This window comes from Lampris incognitus, chromosome 2 (genome assembly GCF_029633865.1).
Source record: "Lampris incognitus isolate fLamInc1 chromosome 2, fLamInc1.hap2, whole genome shotgun sequence".
Taxonomy (NCBI): Eukaryota; Metazoa; Chordata; class Actinopteri; order Lampriformes; family Lampridae; genus Lampris; species Lampris incognitus.
Genome location: NC_079212.1, coordinates 34,380,728 through 34,399,505, shown reverse-complemented (window position 1 = coordinate 34,399,505; position 18,778 = coordinate 34,380,728). Strand labels below are relative to the sequence as shown.

Below are 18,778 nucleotides of genomic sequence, written 5' to 3'. Positions count from 1 at the left end.
TTATTACGATTTCACATACTTTATTTGCAGTGTAAAGAATTAGAGAATAAAAAGAGAGGAAAGAATAGAGACGGAAAGGGAATTAGTTTTGGGGATGATAGGAAAGCGTGAGAGTGTGGTGAGAATAGATAGAGAGAATAGGAGCACGTGGATGGAATTAGCTGTGGAAAAAGATAAAACGACACTGGCCCTACAGGGGCTGGGAGGAGAGAGAGAGAGAGAGAGAGAGATAAAATATTAATTCAGGAGTGTGGGAGTCGGATTATTTCAGAGGTCGACGGAAGATAAACGGGTTATAAGAAGACAAATAAAACAGGCGAAAGGGTGAAGCCAGAAAAGCAGTGAAAGACAAAGAGAGAGGACTACAGATGGAATTACTTGGGGAAAGGAAGGACGATCGAGGTATGTGAGGAATTCAGAAAGAGAGAAAGGGACAGGTGGATGTTGCTGGTGGCTAGAAAATAGTTTGAGGTTGAGTTCAAGGTGTGTGTGTGTGTGTGTGTGTGTGTGTGTGTGTGTGTGTGTGTGTGTGTGTGTGTGTGTGTGTGTAAATTATAGCGGGAGATCTGTCTGGGATATTGGGAAAGGTAAGATGCACATTTCAGAAGGTGCGTGTGTGTGGGGGGGGGGGGCAGAGGTAGACAAAGTAATTTGGTAGAGGGGAAAAAAAGGGGAATGAGGTATCTGTGGAATTCGAGGATGGGGCAAATTAGTTTGGGAGTGGTAAGAATGAGAGAGAGAGTGTGTGTGTGTGTGTGTGTGTGTGTGTGTGTGTGTGTGTGTGTGTGTGTGTGTGTGTGTGTGTGTGTGTGTGTGTGTGTGTGTGTGTGTGTGAGACAGAGAAGGCTAGATAGTTTTAAATTACCTTGGGGAGGGAGAGAAGGAGATATGTAAGGAATACAGAGAGAGAGCGAGAGAGAGAGAGAGGTATACATAAAATAGACAAACAGAGAGAGAGCGAGGCATGAGACTAGAGAAAATGAGCTCGGCGCAGGTTAGATTTGCAGAGTTCTTGAGGAATGTAGAGAAACCATAGCAACAGCTGAACTCATGATAGACATGATTTAGCAGAAAAGCATGTTATATAAGAGAGCCCAGTAGAGCTGAACCGTCCTCGTTTTAAAATGTAAAAGAAATAAATTCAGAAAACAGAGCGCGAGGGGAGCATCTGGAGGAGATTAAAGGTGTAGATACGGTATACCTGACAAAGAGAGACAGCGAGCGGGAGATGAGACAGAGAGATGAAGACGGTATAAAAGGAAAGGAGAGGTGAAGAGGGGTGGAGACTTAATGGAGGAGAGAAATCTGACGACGAGGGTGACAGACTGAGGGAGAGAGAGAGAGATGGTAGAGACTGGTAGAGAGTAAACGGAGGAAGGAGAGTCGATGCAGACGGCAAACTGGAGACGAAGGTAGAATAAAATCCAAAATGAAGAAAGACGCATTTGTTTTTTGAGGGACCTGGTGGGACAAAGCTAGGGGCAAGACGAGCAGATACAGACACTAATGAGGGGGTGAAAGTTATGCACACCCTCCTGGGCGCTGCCCAGTGCAACTGTTGACTTGCTGTAGCTGGTGGCTGCTGGGAGCTGCCCATTACAGCCTGAGTCTGCCACCATTAGTAGTGAGCAGCCCCTGTGACACAGACGGGCTCATGTGTGTTGCGTTACAGAGCGCCTCGACAGGCAAGGGTCACATCAACAACACTTGAAGTGTGGGGGAGTTGAGCCCGGCTCTCCTGCCAAGATTTCTTACAAGTTGTCTTGGGATTTGAACTGACAACCTTCCATTCACAAACTGTATTTTTCATTCAGTCGTCATTTAGCTTCAATCCAACTGTGTTATTTTATTTTCCCTCTTGTTTTTTTTCTTTTCGTCTGGCTTTTGTCTTGTTTTCTAGGTGAGACATTTTCACGTCTGAGCAACCCTTATCATTCATATGGACAAATTAAATTGAAATTTGAACGCTGGAAGGTAATTAACAAGTTTGCCCAGGAGACGCAAGGTATAGTGGGGGAAGAGAGAAGAGGATGAGGAGCGAGATGAAGGATGAGGAGAGTGGGTGTACGTGAGGGGAGGTAGAGACAGAAAAAAGAAAAGCAAGAAAAGATCTTAGAGAATGAGGAGGGAGCCAGAAGCTCAAGGGACTGATAGAAATGGCGTGGGCCAAGACATTTGCCAGTTACCGGGTGTTGGCAGTGAAACAGGAGGGACGGAGGGTCGTCTGCTCACTCGAGGGTTTCCGGTTTGGTCCTCGGCTCCTCAAAAATGTTGCCATGTCCCTGAGCAAAACACCTATCCCTTTTCTGGTTCTGATGAGTCAGTTGTTATCTTGCATGATTGACACCACCATCAGTGTGTGTGTGTGTGTGTGTGTGTGTGTGTGTGTGTGTGAGAGAGGCATTGGTTAATTAATTGTAAAGCGCCTTGAGGGGCTGTTGCAGCTAGAAAGGTGCTATATAAAATGCAGCACAGTTAAGCATTTACACAGGCCTGTATATCACCGTGTCCTGTGTGTTGTGTGTTACTGCAGTGAATCGTCATCATCCTCATCACTGCAGTGAATGCCTGTGTGGAAACTTAGTGTGAGGGGTTAAAGGGCACCGTGCACCTCTTCAGTTGTGAAAGTGAGTGGTGTTGATTGTGGTGTAGGACAGGTTCTTACTCATGGCTATGAGAGGTGTTCAGTAGTGAATGCGAGTGTGTTTCAGTAGTGTTTGTGAGGGGCGAAAGGTGTTTTAATGGTGTGTATGAGAGGTGTGTTGGAATTATGGCCTACACGGCCCCCCATACAGGGAAACGATTTTAATGTCTGACTAGAGAATGTAATAGAGGGCCATGAAAAAGGGAAAGAAAGTGTGAGACAGGGAGGAGTGGATTGCATCGTGAGGAAGAGATGGATCAAAGCAGAGAGAGGGGTACAGGAAAGGGAAGACTGTGGTGGACACTAGGGCCTATGCCTCTCACCCAGCAGGACTGTGAGCTGGGGGTGTGGTTTACGTTCCCGGGCTCGCCGGTGCAGGGTTGTTCCTGCTGCAGTTGGTTTTTGGAGTTGAGGAATAAACATCAAACTCGCCTTGGTCTCCTGTGTTTTTCCTCATTCCTGCAACATTGGTGACCCCGACGTGATCATGTTTGGAGCAGAAGAGGAGTGTGAATCCACTTCGGCCACGCCGCCCCAACTCTCACAGCCGGCCGTTCTCGCCGCGGCTGTGAAACTCCCAGAGTTCTGGCAGAGCGAGCCGGCCTCGTGGTTCCAGCATGTCGAAACCCTGTTCCACATGCGTGGAATCTCCGCGGACGACTCCAGATACTATTTGGTCATCGCTGCGCTGGACCAGCAGTCCACACGCCGGGCCATGCAGCTGTTGCGCGCCCCTCCGCAACACAGTAAATATGTCGCCCTCAAACATCTTCTGCTCCAGAGGTACAGCCTATCTGCCGCAGAGAGGGCAGATAGAATCCTTTCCCTATCCGGTTTGGGCGACGGGACGGCTGTGGATCTCATGGACAATATGCTGTCGCTGCTAGGCTCAGACGAAGGTGGGTTCCTTTTCCCGCACGTTTTCCTGCGCCAGCTCCCGTCTCCTGTGTGCGCGGCTTTGGCTAACTCCCCGTGTCTGGCTGCTGGTGACTGCCGAGGTTTGGCTGAGGAGGCCGATCGGGTCCTGCTGGCTACCAGACGGTTGTCTGTGCAGAGTGTGGCATCGGAGCCTCAGCAGCCGACGTCGGAGGACGCGGACCCAGCAGTGGTGGCTGAAGTGACTGCCCGGAGATGGCGCGGGAGAGGCCTCTGTTTCTTCCACCAGCGGTTCGGCGGCAAAGCGAGGCGCTGCGTCCCTCCGTGCACGTTTGAGGCGGTGGGAAACTCCAGGGCCAGCGCTCAGTAGCAGCTGTGGGCGCTAGCGGATGTAGTGAGCTGCTCTTCATTAAGGACACAATGTCAGGAAGACGGTTTCTGGTGGACTCAAGCTCGCAAAAGAGCCTACTCCCTCCTGCTAAGACAGACAGGTCGACCGAAGGCGGCGGCCCACAGTTAAGTGCAGCTCACGGTTCGTCCATTGCAACGTGTGGCACAAGGTTGGTGACTGTTTGCTTCCATGGGCGCCATTTTGAGTGGGACTTTGTAGTGACCGCCATTACTATCCCTATTATCGGCGCGGATTTTCTGTGTGCTAATGGTCTGCTGGTTGATGTTGCAAACCGCCGTTTAATTGATGCTGTGTCTTTTGCCACTGTTCCGTGCGAGACAGGGGGAGCCGGGCCGTTAACACACGCTAACTTTTTAGCATTAGGGGATGTTTTTCAGCGTTTGCTAGCGGATTTTCCATTGGTGACTACGCCTGCCTTTTCCACCGCGGTTACTAAACACGGGGTAGAACATTTCATTCCCACTCTGGGACCGCCAGTTTTTGCGCGCGCGCACCGCCTTAACATGATAAAATTGGCTATAGCTAAGGAGGAGTTTGCCATCATGGAGCGTCTGGGTATAGTGAGGCGTTCCAACAGCCCGTAGGCCTCGCCGCTTCACATGGTGCCCAAGGCGGATGGGTCGTGGCGGCCTTGCGGCGATTTTCGCCGCCTGAACAACGTCACCGCCAATGACCGCTATCCCATCCCACATATACAGGACTTTTCCATACGCCTGGCAGGTACCACTACCTTCTCTAAGGTGGACCTTAGACCAGGCTATCATCAGGTTCCCGTGCGCGCAGAGGACGTGCCCAAGACCGCAGTGATCACCCTGTTTGGGCTTTTTGAGTTCATGCGCATGCCTTTTGGCTTGAAGGGGGCAGCGCAAACCTTTCAGAGGCTGATGGACTCGGTGTTGCATGACCTTGATTTCGTGTTCGTTTATCTCGACGACATATTAGTGGCCAGTCCGTCAGCTGAAGAGCACCTGGCGCACCTGAAACAGGTTTTCCGTCGTCTGGACGAACATGGCCTGATAGTCAACCCGGCCAAGTGTCAGTTTGGACTGCCGGTGATTGATTTCTTGGGTCACTGCATTTCGCCGCAAGGCGCGGTCCCGTTGCCTTATAAGGTGCAAGCGGTGGCGGAATTTCCCCGCCCGGTCTCTGTTAAGGCATTGCAGGAATTCTTGGGCATGGTGAATTTCTATAGCCGTTTCCTCCCTCGTGCTGCCCACCTCCTTCAGCCACTTTACGAAGCCCTGCAGCTTAAGAAGGTTAACGACCCTGTCGACTGGACTCCCGAACAGGTCCAGGCCTTTGACGGAGCTAAGTGTGCCCTGGCTAATGCTGCCCTCCTCGCCCATCCCACACCCACGGCGTCCATAGCTTTAACAACCGATGCGTCTGACATAGCCGTGGGGGCTGAGGTTGAACAGCGTGTGGCGAATGCGTGGCAGCCACTCGCATTTTTTAGCCGCAAACTGCGAGATAGCGAGCGCAAGTACAGCGTTTTTGACCGGGAGTTGCTGGCACTGCACCTTGCAACCCCGGCATTTCCGCTTCCTGCTGGAGGGTCACCCATTCACGGCTTATGTGGATCATAAGCCGCTGACTTTTGCCATGTCCAAGGTGACTGAGTCGTGGTCTGCTCGTCAACAGCGCCACCTAGCGGCGATCTCCGAGTTCACAACGGACATTCAGCATGTGGCCGGGAAGTCCAACCCTGTTGCTGATTGTCTGTCACGTGTGCTTGTGTGTCCTGTGCACCTCGGTGTGGATTTCTCCGCTATGGCTGCCGACCAGCCCAGCGACCCGGACGTCCTAGAGGACGCTGTGATGCAGGAAGGCAGTCCTGCCCTCCTCTGCGATGTCTCCACCGGCCGTCCCCACCCCGTTGTTCCAGTGGCCTGGCGCCGTCGAGTTTTCGATTCGATTCACTCCCTCTCGCACCCTGGAGTTCGGGCGTCGGTGAAGTTGGTCGGTTCCAAGTTCGTCTGGCCTGGCCTCCGCAAGGATGTCAAGGGGTGGGCAGCTGCATGTGTAGCGTGCCAGTGCGCTAAGGTCCACCAGCACACTAAATCTCCCCTCGAACCGTTTCCGATCCTGGCCAGACATTTCGACCAAGTGCATGTGGACCTGGTGGGCCCTCTACCTTCTTCACAGGGTTTTACGCACCTGCTCACAATGGTAGATCGGACCACCAGGTGGCCAGAGGCTGTCCCTCTATCCTCCACAACATCCTCGGATGTTGCACGCGCTTTTCTTTCCTCCTGGGTCGCCCGTTTCGGCACTCCGTCAGATATCACCTCAGACAGGGGCCCCCAGTTCGTGTCAGAGCTCTGGTCGGCACTTGCGCGATCCTTGGGTGTGCAGGTACACCGCACTACCGCATATCGCCCTCAGGCTAACGGCTTGTGTGAACGTTTTCACCGGTCGCTCAAGGCAGCGCTGCGCTCTCAGATGGTAACTGGGTGGATCGTTTATCTTGGGTTATGCTCAGGTTGCGTTCGGCTCCTAAGGAGGACCTCGATGCGTCGCCCGCTGAGCTGGTGCTCGGTCAGCCGCTCCGCGTCCCTGGGGAATTTTTGCCTGGGAGTTCCGCTCCTCGACCCCGTCCGGCCGTTTATCCTTTTTTGTCTGACAGCACTCGGGTTCCAGGCCCCGTTCACCACTGTTTTCCGCGGTCGCTCGTGCCTGCGGAGCTCATGTCGGCTCGTTTTGTTTTTGTACGGCATGATGCTCACCGCTCGCCCCTCCAACCCCCATACGATGGCCCACTTCGGGTTCTTGAGGCGGGTCCTAAGGGTTTTGTGCTAGATATGGGTGGGCGTAGGGAGCGTGTCACGCTTGATAGGCTTAAACCGGCGCACAGGGTGGCAGGCGAAGTTGTGTTTCCGGCCCAGGTTCCCCGTCGGGGTCATCCTCCTTCCAGGACCCCGGCAGTGTCTTCACGGGTTCAGCGTTCTGCTTCTCAGCTGGCTTTGGACTGTGTTTCACCTACTGTTTCGGCTGAGGGACGGCGCAGCCGTTATGGCAGGCTGCTTAAGCCTCCAGTGAGACACTAATTTTCTTTCCAGGAGTCCCTTCTGGGTGTTCGGGGGGGGGGCTGTGTGGCGGACACTAGGGGCTATGCCTCTCACCCAGCATGACTGTGAGCTGGGGGCGTGGTTTACGTTCCCGGGCTCGCCGGTGCAGGGTTATTCCTGCTGCAGTTGGTTTTTGGAGTTGAGGAATAAACATCAAACTCGCCTTGGTCCCCTGTGTTTTTCCTCATTCCTGCAACAAGACTACGGTAAAAAAAAAAAAAAAACTGGAATGGAGGCACCACGCAGGGAGAGGAGGAGAAAAGACGCAAGCAGAGGGAACGAGAAAAAGCAAACTAGAGGAAACAAAGTAAGGCAGTGGCGAGACCTCGAGGAAAAGAAAGGAACACGAAAGGAAAATAGAGAGAGGGATGGAGTGAGAGAAAAGAGGGGCAGGGTAACGGAGAGGGAGAAATAAAAAGAAGCCAGGAAGGAGGAGATGTGGGAGATGGACAGACAGAAGGGGAAAAGAATAACAGAAAAGGGAAAGAAAAAGGAAAGAAAATAATAGCAAAAAGAAAACCTTTAAAGGGTGTTTTCACTTTGTTCGAGCCCAGATCTCATTAAAACATTTCAGTTAACTAGAATCAAATATTTCACTTCAGTTTTGTAGATACGTCGCTGACTCTTCTCGCTGGATCAACACGGTTCAATGGGGCAATCGTTGAACTTGGGAAGATAACAGTACAGTCACACATCTTCATTTATTTTAATCAGAATTTGTTTTGAAAAGTTGCAAAATCCGATTTGATTTGGAACAACTTTTTACAGTGGACACAATATACATCCCAGCCCGGCGGCGTTCGCTACAGCTGCATACTTCCAGAGTAAAGAGCCGTGGGTGGAGCAAGCAAAACTTATTTGCGGAAGTGCAAAATAAAGTCAAGTCAAGTCAGTTTTATTTGTATAGCCCAATATCACAAATTTGCCTCAGTGGGCTTTATTGCAACACAACATCCTGTCCTTAGACCCTCGCATCGGATAAGGAACAACTCCCTGGGGAAAAAAAAAACTCTTAACAGGGAGAAAAAATAGAAAGAAACCCCAGGGAGAGCAACAGAGGAGGGATCTAATGGAATTGTAAAAATCTTTATAAAAGTCATTTACGCTTGACGGACAGCATTCTTTGTGACCATTTTCTTTTCCGTTGGAACATATGTGTGACCGTGCTTTGAGCTTCCTGTTTTCAAAAAAGTTGATCTATCATGGTTTTGGAGGGCTCAAACAATTGCCCCATTGGACTCAATGGATAGAGGGGAGCAACAGAGCAACAGAACGATAGATGGTGGTGGTGGTAGTGGTGGGGGGCATACCGGGAGCTTGTTGAACCCCCTGGGGATGTGCCATGTGTTAGGGAGGAGGAGGAGGTGTTCTGGGGGGGTGGGATGGGCGGGGCACCTTCACTTCAAGACGCCGTCGGGTGAGGAGAGGAACTGTGGCTTTGATGAATAAAACATCCCTCTGAATGAAGGGGTGGTGAGAATGCATTAAGCTGGGGAGAAAAGAAGAGGCAGGGAAAAAAAAAACAAGATATGGAAGGAGGAGGGAGTCAAGGAGGGACAAATGAGAGCAGAGAGAAATTGTGCATAGGGGGAGATCTGGTGAGGGGAGATGGTGGAGGCAGGAAGGAAATGAGAGAGAGAGAAAGCGAGAGAGAGGGGGGAGGGAGAGAGAGAGAGGGAGGAGGGAGAGGAGGGAAGATGGACCGAGGCAATGAGAGAATTGAAGAAGGAAGGAAAGACGACGTGAATTAGTGTCGCTTTGTGTTTTTATAGGAAAGACAATTTGCCGGCTGAGACAGAAAGCAAGCTTTTATTCTGTTTTACTTACTAGACATTTATGCTCTCTACTGCAGTCCTTATCCTCCCACCCTCCCTCCTTCCATCCTCTCTTCATTCCTCTTCCATCAGTTATCTCGTCAATCTCCCCCTTTTAGACTCAAACTCAGAATTAAAAATGTTTTTTTGTTGGTGTGTTCTCTTACATGTTTATATGTATGTGTGTGTGTGTGTGTGTGTGTGTGTGTGTGTGTGTGTGTGTGTGTGTGTGTGTGTGTCTGAGTATGTATCCATCAGGTTCTATAAGGAACACAGGTAGAACGTAGAACTCGAGTTTTCACAGACTTCAAATGGATTCTTTAAACGTGCGCGTGTGTGTGTGTTAGAGAGAGAGAGAGAGAGAGAGATATGGCTATGTACATAAGTGTATTTGCATCGAGCGCAGTATTGGAAAAAAAAGAAACATCTCTGTCAAACCTCTTTCTCTTTCTCTGTTTATGCGTGTGTGTGTGTGTATACATGTGTTTGTGTGTGTGCTCTTAAACATGTGATTACAGTAAACATCATCTTGTGTGTGTGATGTAGAGCATACACGTGCTCTCAGTGTTTCCATGTTTCTTTATCTTTGTGCACATATACAAACTTAAGAGTGCTATCTTCCACACACAGAGCCTTCGGCAATGGATTGGTTGTCCAGAGCAGAATAAGGAACTCGCCGCCAACAGCAAAACCTATCTTAATCTGTGTGTATGTAAATGAAACAAGGGAACAAGGGGTTTTTTGGTGTGTGTCTAAGAACGACACACAATTTATCTGTGCATGTGTGTGAGAGTCAGTTCCTTCATTCAGGATTCATGCATCTGTGTGTGCGTGTGTGTGAGTGTATCTGTATGTTTACATGTGTTAGTCTATGGGTGGGGGGGTGTAGGAGAGAAAGGGAGAATGATAACTACGTTTACATTATCTGTGTGTGTGTGTGTGTGTGTGTGTGTGTGTGTGTGTGTGTGTGTGTGTGTGTGAGAATCCACACACTTAAGTGCATGTAAGAAAAGAGACGGAGAGAGAGAGTTCTCGTGTGGGTGTGCGTGTGTGTTCACTATCATCCCCAGCAGTGTGTTAAGTACTCAGGCAGGGTCTGTGAGCTTGTAATGCTGTCACACTAACAGGACAGTGTCGATACTGTCGCACAAACATACGGGCATTTGGGGCGGTGATCAATCCGCCATTGTGTTGGAGGTGCCAGCAAACAGGCTATCGGTGTTCAAGATTGATTGTTTATCACTCTGAAACGTTGCTGTTATTTTCGGTGGCAGTGCGTAGCTATGGTGATGCGGTGTTGTGCCGGGACCTGCAAGAACCATCATCTCATGAAAGATGAAGCGCTCCAAATATTTGTCTTTTAAATTCCTGAGCCATGAAAAAGAGACGGGGGGGCGGTGGCGCAGTGGTTAGCGCGGTCGCCTCACAGCAAGAAGGTCCTGGGTTCGTGACCCCCGGGGTAGTCCAACCTTGGGGGTTGTCCCAGGTCACCCTCTGTGTGGAGTTTGCATGTTTTCCCTGTGTCTGGGTGGGTTTCCTCCGGGTGCTCCGGTTTCCTCCCCCAATCCAAAGACATGTAGGTCAGGTGAATTGGCCATATTAAATTGCCCCTGTGTGTGTATGTGTGTTGACCCTGTGATGGTCTGGCGGCCTGTTCAGGGTTTCTCCCTGCCTGCCGCCCAGTGACTGCTGGGATAGGCTCCGGCATCCCTGCGACCCTGAGGAAGGGTAAGCGGTTTGGATAATGAATGAATGAATGTAAAAGAGCCTGAGATATACAATGCAATTTAGTCTTACTATTATCTAAAACTGAAAATAAGTGTGATACAGATGCTTTGGAAATAATGACTATGTAGACTGACGTATGATTAAACCATTTTAAACACTAGAACCTCAACTTAAACATTACAGCAACAGACATGGGGCAAAACTAGAATTATCGCCCAAAGCACCACAGCTGTAAGAAAATTACAGAGGAAACACTATCAGCCACCCATAGCATAATTAAATAATTAAGTAGTTAAAGATTTTGAGTAAAGTTGATATGTACTAACCAGGAGTGTCTATCAGGTAAGCGTAAATGTTTCCAAAGTCAACCGGTGGCCGCAGTGGCGGTGCTAGGGTCTGTTGGGGCCCTAGGCAAAAATTCTCAGTAGGGGCCCCCAACCAGCATTCATCACCATTATGTTATCTGACACCAACAAAAGTATAAACTTTTTTTGATTCCAAATGTGCACATAATGTAACTTTCAAAATATAAAGAATAACAAAAACCAGAACATTGTCACACTATAAATATATAAATTATAAGGCTAGTGCAAATGCTGCCACTCACATCCAAAGAGCGCAGGCAGTGCACGTGCAACGCGAATGACACGGGGCCCCTACAAGGGAGGTTTCCTACTGTCATGTCATGTCATTGCAAATCGTCCATTGGTTGTTTAAGGCGGGGGGGGGTGTTGCAGTCACTGCTTTGGAGTAAATTCTGTCAGCCCTCGGAGGCCCCTACTGCCTGGGGCTCCAAGCAGTTGGCTGGCTTGCCTGTTCAGAAGCTTGACCTCTGGGTGGCCGTTCTTCAGGATGATTCAACATACATCACCAGACAATAGACTTCTGTTTTTTGCACGCTAGAGCACTTGGGTCGAGTTGGGAAATGTAATCTTATGATATGTACCAAAAAAAAAGAAAAGAAAGAAAGAAAGAAAGAAAGCGGTAAAACAACTCCAAATTTAAATTATTTGTAGGCTAACAAAGCACCTTCACGCGTTTGCGGTATGTTGGCACAAACCAACCCAATGATGGATAATTCGTGCAGAATTGTGGGTAGTAGGGCGGTATGTCGCTGTAGGTGAAAGAATATGAGTAAAATGAAAAGCATTATGACTGAAAGACTCGGACATACTTGTCGCGTTCCATTCATACAGTTGAGGGTCCGTGTGGGTCTGGCGTTCCACGCACGCACATTTCCTGGGCCACACTCCATTCCGGTTGATGGCGGTAATGCACCGTAATGTTGTTTACCAGCCACCATTTCAACAGGCATTGTCATTGCCCCCAAGCATTTGAGCGATTTCTCGCCAGGAGTTCAACACCATTTGGCTATCTTTGTATTCTTTCAAAGACAAATTACATAAATGTGAGTAACAGCGGATCTCCTCGCATAACCCGTCTTCAAAACAAGCATCAAGTTTGTTATCTGGAGCATGCGCAGTCAGCGCGTGGACTGTAAGCGTAGGGGTCCGTGCGGACCCTTGCAGACATGGGCAGATGACGACGTTTACGTCACGCGGACCAAAGTGGAACCTCACGGACACGGAGAGTAGAGTATGAATTGGCCTTTAGTCTGAGCACTGCCGGGTATGTGAGCAAACATCTGCACTGTTGTTGTTGTTGTTGTGTGTGTTTTCGTATTGGCTATTTGTTTGTCTAGTATTTTTTCTGTACTGTGTGTGCATGTCAGTCTGTATTTCATTAATTATCTGCAGAGTGAATTTCCATCTTTGTCTGTCTGTCTACCCATCTGTCTGTCTGTGTCTGTCCTACGGTGTCTCTAATTTGCTGCTTGCCAGTCTCCAAGCCTGTGCTGAATAATGAGGACGTTATTTGTGTATGTGTGTGTGTGGGGGGGGGGGTCGAACCACACCATGCGCATAATTCATGAGTATTAATGTCTATTTATTTATTTTAATATTAATGATGGTGTCTCGGTTTGGGCGGATGCAACAGACAAAGGCACGGTAGTGGTACTGACAGTGTGTGCTAATGCATGTGTGTTTGTGTTGTGGGCACATGTGTGTGCTTTTTGTCTGAGTGTGCACATGTTGTGCCATTGTAGCGGGTTACAGTTACACAGTGGCGTATGTGTTCATCTGAACATTAGCATGTTGGAGATGAAGGAGAGAGGCAAACGAAGCGAAAACACAGACAGAGACAAAGACAGACGCAATAATTCAAATGTCCTTGGGTTATTTGTATGTGTGTGTGTGCGCGCGCACGTGCATGTGTGTCCGTGAATGTGTGTGTCCAGGGGGTTACTTGTTGGTTGGGGGAGTGTTTGGCAGCTTCATTTGGCGAAGATATCAGCTGCCCAAGGGGTGGTGATATGGCAGAGGCGGGGGTGGAGGGGGGAATATGGCAGAGGCAGGGGGGGATATGGCAGAGGCGGGGGGGGGACTGCAGGGTAGTTGGAGTGCATAGCAAACACGTTGAGAAAGGAGAGAGGGACAGTGATAGAAAGAGGTATAGCACAGAAAAGAGTTGGTGGGTTGAAGGAGATAATGCGTGGTGGATGTATAAATGGGGAAGGGGAGGCAGGTGAATGAAGGAGGTGAAAGGAGTGTTGATGGTAGTGCAGGATGGTTGGGTGGATGGATGGATGGATGGGTTGAGAGATGGTTGATGAAAGAAAGGATAAATAAATGGAAGAGGGATGGGGATAGAGATGGATGAGGAAGGGATAGATGGATGGATGGAGGAGGGGTGGGTTAGGGAGGGGTGGGGAGGTGGGTGGAGAAAGGGCGCTTAATCCTTTGATGCTCCATTGTAAATATTTTATCATCTCACACATCATATCAGAGGGCACAGTTAGCCCCTGTGTGTGTGTGTGTGTGTGTGTGTGTGTGTGTGTGTGAGAGAGAGAGAGAGAGAGAGAGTGTCAGATATGTTTTGAGTCAAAACAAACTGCACAAAGGGGAATATTTCCCTGACTTCTGCCAAGTGCAGCATGCAAACATTTGTGAGTGTGTATGAATTTGTGTGTGTTCATGTGACTTTGTGAAGACAATGCCAGTGGGTTCTCCAGCATCTTAAAACACTTCGCCAACACAGACAAATACGAGACAAAACTCCACAGCCAGAGGTGGAGGGTGGGTGGATGGGTTGGAGCAAACTATACGTGCATGTATCTGTGTGTGTGAGGGAGAGAGGGCATGTGTGTATTGCTCGATTTTAAAGTGTGCTTGGATTCTATGTATGTTTATTTGCACTCTTGTTTGTGCTTGTGTGTGTGCGTGCATGTGTAAATCTGTGTGTGCGTGTCTGTGTGTGTATTGATAGATGCATAGGAGGCCGAGTGGGCGTCTCAGTCTCTCCTGAGATACACCAGACCGGCATTTGTTTGACTGGCAGCCAATTCACTGTTTACTCTCCTCTGTGAATAGCAAGTTTGTGTTGCTCTCTTCTTTTTCCACAGGTTTCTGAAGCAGTAGCATTTCAGCAGATAATTCTTCTTTTTTCTGAGTTTTGTCAATACTGAAGAACTGTTTTTCTTTTGTTTTAATCTTTTCTTTGTACTTTGTGTGTGGTGCCTTTGTGAGTAAGGGTGAGTGAGGATCTGTCTGAGTGTGTCTGGTGATGGACTGCTGCTCTGCCAAGTCAGGTTTATTTGTGTAGCCTTAAATCACAGCTGCAGTCTCATCCCCACAATAAACAAGAGGTAGATGCAGGAAATGACAATGGACTGTCCAGGATAACTTCCCGCCTTGTGCCCAGTGCCTGACAGCGAGTTGGTTTAAGCCAGTGTGCAGAATCATCCAAGAATTTATTTCGGTCACTCTCATTTACATATATTTGCTTTTCTTCTTTTCTCTGTTCAGACACTCGCCGCGGTCGATACCTTTTGCCTGGCCTTGAGACGTGAGAAAGTTCTGTCAGTGTATTGTAATCGAAAAAGGAGGTCCGGTCGACTTTTTAAGCTCCCGGAAAGTCAGTTTTGGATTGGAAAACACTGCCAACAACACCTTTTGTTCCACACTATACGTTCATATTGTGGGTGGGGGGGGGGGGGTGCCCGATGTTCATATCGTTCCATAATTTCAGAACACATATGACCTGCTTCCAATTTGTGAGCAATGTCTTTTTTTTCCATTAGCTGGTAAATTACAAATAATTCATAGTCTGTTGTACTTTGGAGGCACCAATCATTTGGATTTATGAGCAGCTGGTGAAAAATTCAAAATGGCACACCTCTAATTTCAGGGTTAAAACTCTCATTTACACAAAAATAACAAATCTCCCTGTAATCGTGTTCCAGTCTATTTTGCAGTGTTTGCCAAGCCACTAATCTTTTTCGCCGTCCCTCTCTGCACCCAGGTGACCGGTGTGAGTTCGACCGGCGGCAGGGCCGCTGTGTGCCGGGGGTGTGTCGTAATGGAGGGACCTGCAGGGAGTTGTCCAGTGGGGGTTTCCGGTGCGAGTGTCCCGCGGGCGGCTACGAGCGGCCATACTGCGCCGTCACGGCCCGCAGCTTCCCACCCAAGTCCTTTGTCATGTTCCGGGGCCTGAGGCAGAGGTTTCACCTGTCCATCTCCCTGACGTGAGTAGAGGACGACCCCTGTCTGGTTTGTTGTGGCTGTTGTCTCATCTTACCTCCACTCCAGAGCCTGAAGAAACTCCTCTCGGTGGTCTGATGTGGTTTAACTGTCCCTTTTGTGTATTTCTGTTATTCCATCTCTTTATTCCACAATTCTTTATCTTTCTTCTCGTCATTTAGTAACATCTCTGTTCCATATTCCTTATCCTTGCTTCCACCCTTTTTCTTTCTTTCATTCTTTCTTCCTGGATCCCTCCTCATCTTGCCTCTCTTCCATGAGCCGATCCATTACCACTCCTCCGTCTCTCACTGTTCTCTAAGACTTCTCTCCGTCTAAGAGCCTCTCTCCCATTTACTTTAATCTCTTTATTCCATCTCTGTCTCTGAGATGAGATCGATGCTGTTATTCATGGCTTGTCTTTTTCTGCTCCCCGCTTCTGACTTCTCAGTAAGAGGTGCAGTTCTTCTGCTCCCTCTCCTATTTTCCATTACTCTCTCTCTCTCTCTCCCTCTCTCTTTTTCCCTCTATGTGCTGTTGCCTTTCATTTTCTTTCTCTCTGTACCTCTCTCTCTCTCTCGCTCTCTCTCCCTCTCTCTTTCTCTCGCTCTCTCTCTCTCTCGCTCTCCCTCCCTCCCTCTCTCTCTTTTCCCCTCTATGTGCCGTTGCCTTTCATTTTCTTTCTCTGTACCTCGCTCTCTCTCCCTCTCTCTTGCTTGCTCTCTCTTTCTCTGTGGTCTTATGTTCTGTGTGAAGTGATCAAAAGTGAATATTGGAAATTGAAAATAATCAACCTATCAAACCTGCTATCACAGCAGGTCCAAACCCAGTCATCTTTGGTGTCGATACAGATTTTCATTCAGCAGTTTTATCCTCTAAAATACTTGGTTGAACCGCAGGTGTGGCTGACTTTATGCTTACTCCCAGTCATATTCCGAGTGTTACTTCCAGCGGGTGAGCTGGTCAAAGGATTTCTTTTTAGCTGACTTTTAAATCCCTGGATTATGTTTGAGATGGTAACAAGCTTTGTTCAAATGCAGCTGTAAACAAGCATCGGAAACTGGATTGTCACATCCACCTGTGGAGGCATTTGGCTGACAAAAGATGTGTTGGGTTGCATTGATGCTACTCTTTAAATGTGTCTTGCTGGTCTCGCTTGACAAAATTGCAGTGTTTCTTTTATGCTCTGGATTTTTCTGTTGGAGCGGTAAATGGTACATTAACATTGCTGACCACGTTCTCCTCTCGGAGCCCTAAAAAAGTGAGACCATCATCAAACACTGAACGCCTCTCTGTCCCTCCTCCCTCCTCCTCTCCAGCCTCTCTGTCTACCTCTCTCGCCCATCTGCACCTCTCTCTCGCTTCTTGGTGTGCCGAGTGGTCTTCTAGGGGAGATCTGAAGTGGTCCTTCCAGAGTGGTCCTGCACTTTATGGGATGGTTGCCAAGGGCGATATTGTCTTACGATGGTTGCCAAGGTGATGTGGCCCTGGCGTTGTTGCTAGGTTGATTTGGCCCAGGTGGAGTGTCAGCTTTAAGACAATGTGGTCATAGTATGGCTTGTCTAATGGGATTATTTCGGCCATAGATGTACACAGGCATGATTCCTCTTCAGTGACACATCGCTGCCGAGATCTGTTCAAGATGAAACCGAGTGGCAAATGCTCTTACATAATGGAAACAATTGCAATTTCCAGAGTTATCTCTCCATAGATGTCCTAGAGATAGCCTTCCATTAGCAGCTGTAATACTGAGCAGTCCTCTGCATAGTTCTGAAACGCCAAGGAAATTGTGTCCACTGGCAATGTCAGTGGTGGACAAACTGTGCATGTGAAAACGATAGTCTGCATTGTAAAAGAAAATGCAAATATCAATACTACATCATACAACTATGCTATGTAGCGCTGTTATTTGCATTTTGTTATATAGTGCAGCTTATCTGGAAAACCAGGAAGTAAGTTTTCACATTTAATGTTGTCCACCAGTGATGTTACCAATGGACACAATCAAAGACAGACAAAAGACTGCTCAGTATTATGGCTGCTAATGGAGTGTCATGTCTAAAATATATATAGAGAGATAATGTTGAACATTGTGATTGTTTCCCTTTAAGTGAACTGCTGCTGAACATTTTGATTTCTGATAAAGGTTGATAAAGGTCTTCTATGAGCTTGGTGTGCCATATCTGCTTGCTAGTCACAATGACTTTGCTTCTCCAAGTTTTCTGCTATCTGACTTGTTCTTCCATGGTCAGCCGCCATGGTGAAGACATAAAACACTATGCAGGCTATAATTTTTATCAGGAAATTCTTACCCGACAAAATCCATTTAAATGAGCAACTTCAAAAGCATCCAAGATTTCGATATTAATGAGAAATCATCTGTATGCATGTTCCACATTTGTATGTAAATCTTCAAGTTTGTAGATTTACATCCCTAGACTGTTATTGAAATGTGGCCCTGTAAAATTAATGAATGACATGGCCTTCTCGAACAAATACCGTTCAGATTCCCTTTGAGAAAGTCAGGGTTTTGTTTTTGTTTTGTTTGGGTATTCTTAGCACTGCATCACTTCATACTGATACTTACAAAAATTATCTCCTGAAATCTGCCCCCAGTATAGCCACAGTCTCTTACTCTTGGGTCATGGGCGGCTCCACTAAAGTAACTGAAATTTAAGTGCCTTGCTCAAGGGCACATCACTCATAGATATTCATTACAAAGACAAGTTTTGTATGTATTGTGGCAAAACCTTGACCATTCACTAGTAAAACATTTTATTAATGGTAATCTATTAATTTTCTCTAGTATTAGACCCCAGATCTCATCCCAGAGAAGGAGTTCGCTATCATGGGATACATGCAAGAGGACATTAGTTTTACATACTGTCTAGTGACTGAGGCATTACCAACTAACAGCAAGCAGCAGACAACCATCAGCCATCTTTCATTGACTTCATTATTTTATTTTGCTCTGTCAGAGTCCTCATTTACTTCTAGTTATACTCCTTGGCCTGGTTTCCACTTCAGGGTCAAACGGGATGCTGTCATTATTCATATTACTCACTTTCTCCCTGAGCATTTTAGCTGCGCACTGCAAAATATATTGGTTTTCGTTATCACCAAGACTTGAAAGAATATCCTATTTGACTTGCTGTAGTTCTACATGTAAAACCTTGATAGGTAATGTGTTTTTTTTTGTTTTGTTAGATGATTAGTTTAAGCCTGTAATGTGACAATTGCACAGTGAGAAGGGATACCCATCAGTTGCAGACCTCATGTTAACGCCCTATTGTTGGCAGCCAGCCACCCTGATCACATGTTTCTGAGTAACACAGTAATGCCCAGCAGCTCGGGGGGGGGGGGCACTGTGAAGCTTCTGATCCTGCACTATGACCCCACTGTGTGGGTAATAAATCTTTAATTTCACATTTCGAGCTGAAAAGATTTTGGCATTTCCTTAGGGTGGTAAAACTGATTGCTCTGCTGATAAATTCAGCAAAAAACAAGACTGCATCACAATGCATCATAATGCTGCTTTCTATTTCCTCCGGGTTAAATGCGCATCACTCTCAAAGCCCTGATTTGCTGCCATCATATGAGGGTGTCAGTGACCCCAACACTTGGTTGTGCGTTGCCAACACACGGAATACATACGT

General features: G+C 47.8%; 1 protein-coding gene across 1 annotated transcript in view; it reads left to right on the top strand.

The window, feature by feature from the left end:
- Nucleotides 1–18,778, top strand: part of celsr3 (cadherin, EGF LAG seven-pass G-type receptor 3) — a 171,926-nt gene that overhangs the window by 58,424 nt on the left and 94,724 nt on the right. Inside the window, 1 exon segment of the mRNA XM_056299484.1 lies at nt 14,905–15,127. Coding sequence (XP_056155459.1) covers nt 14,905–15,127 — 223 coding nt within the window.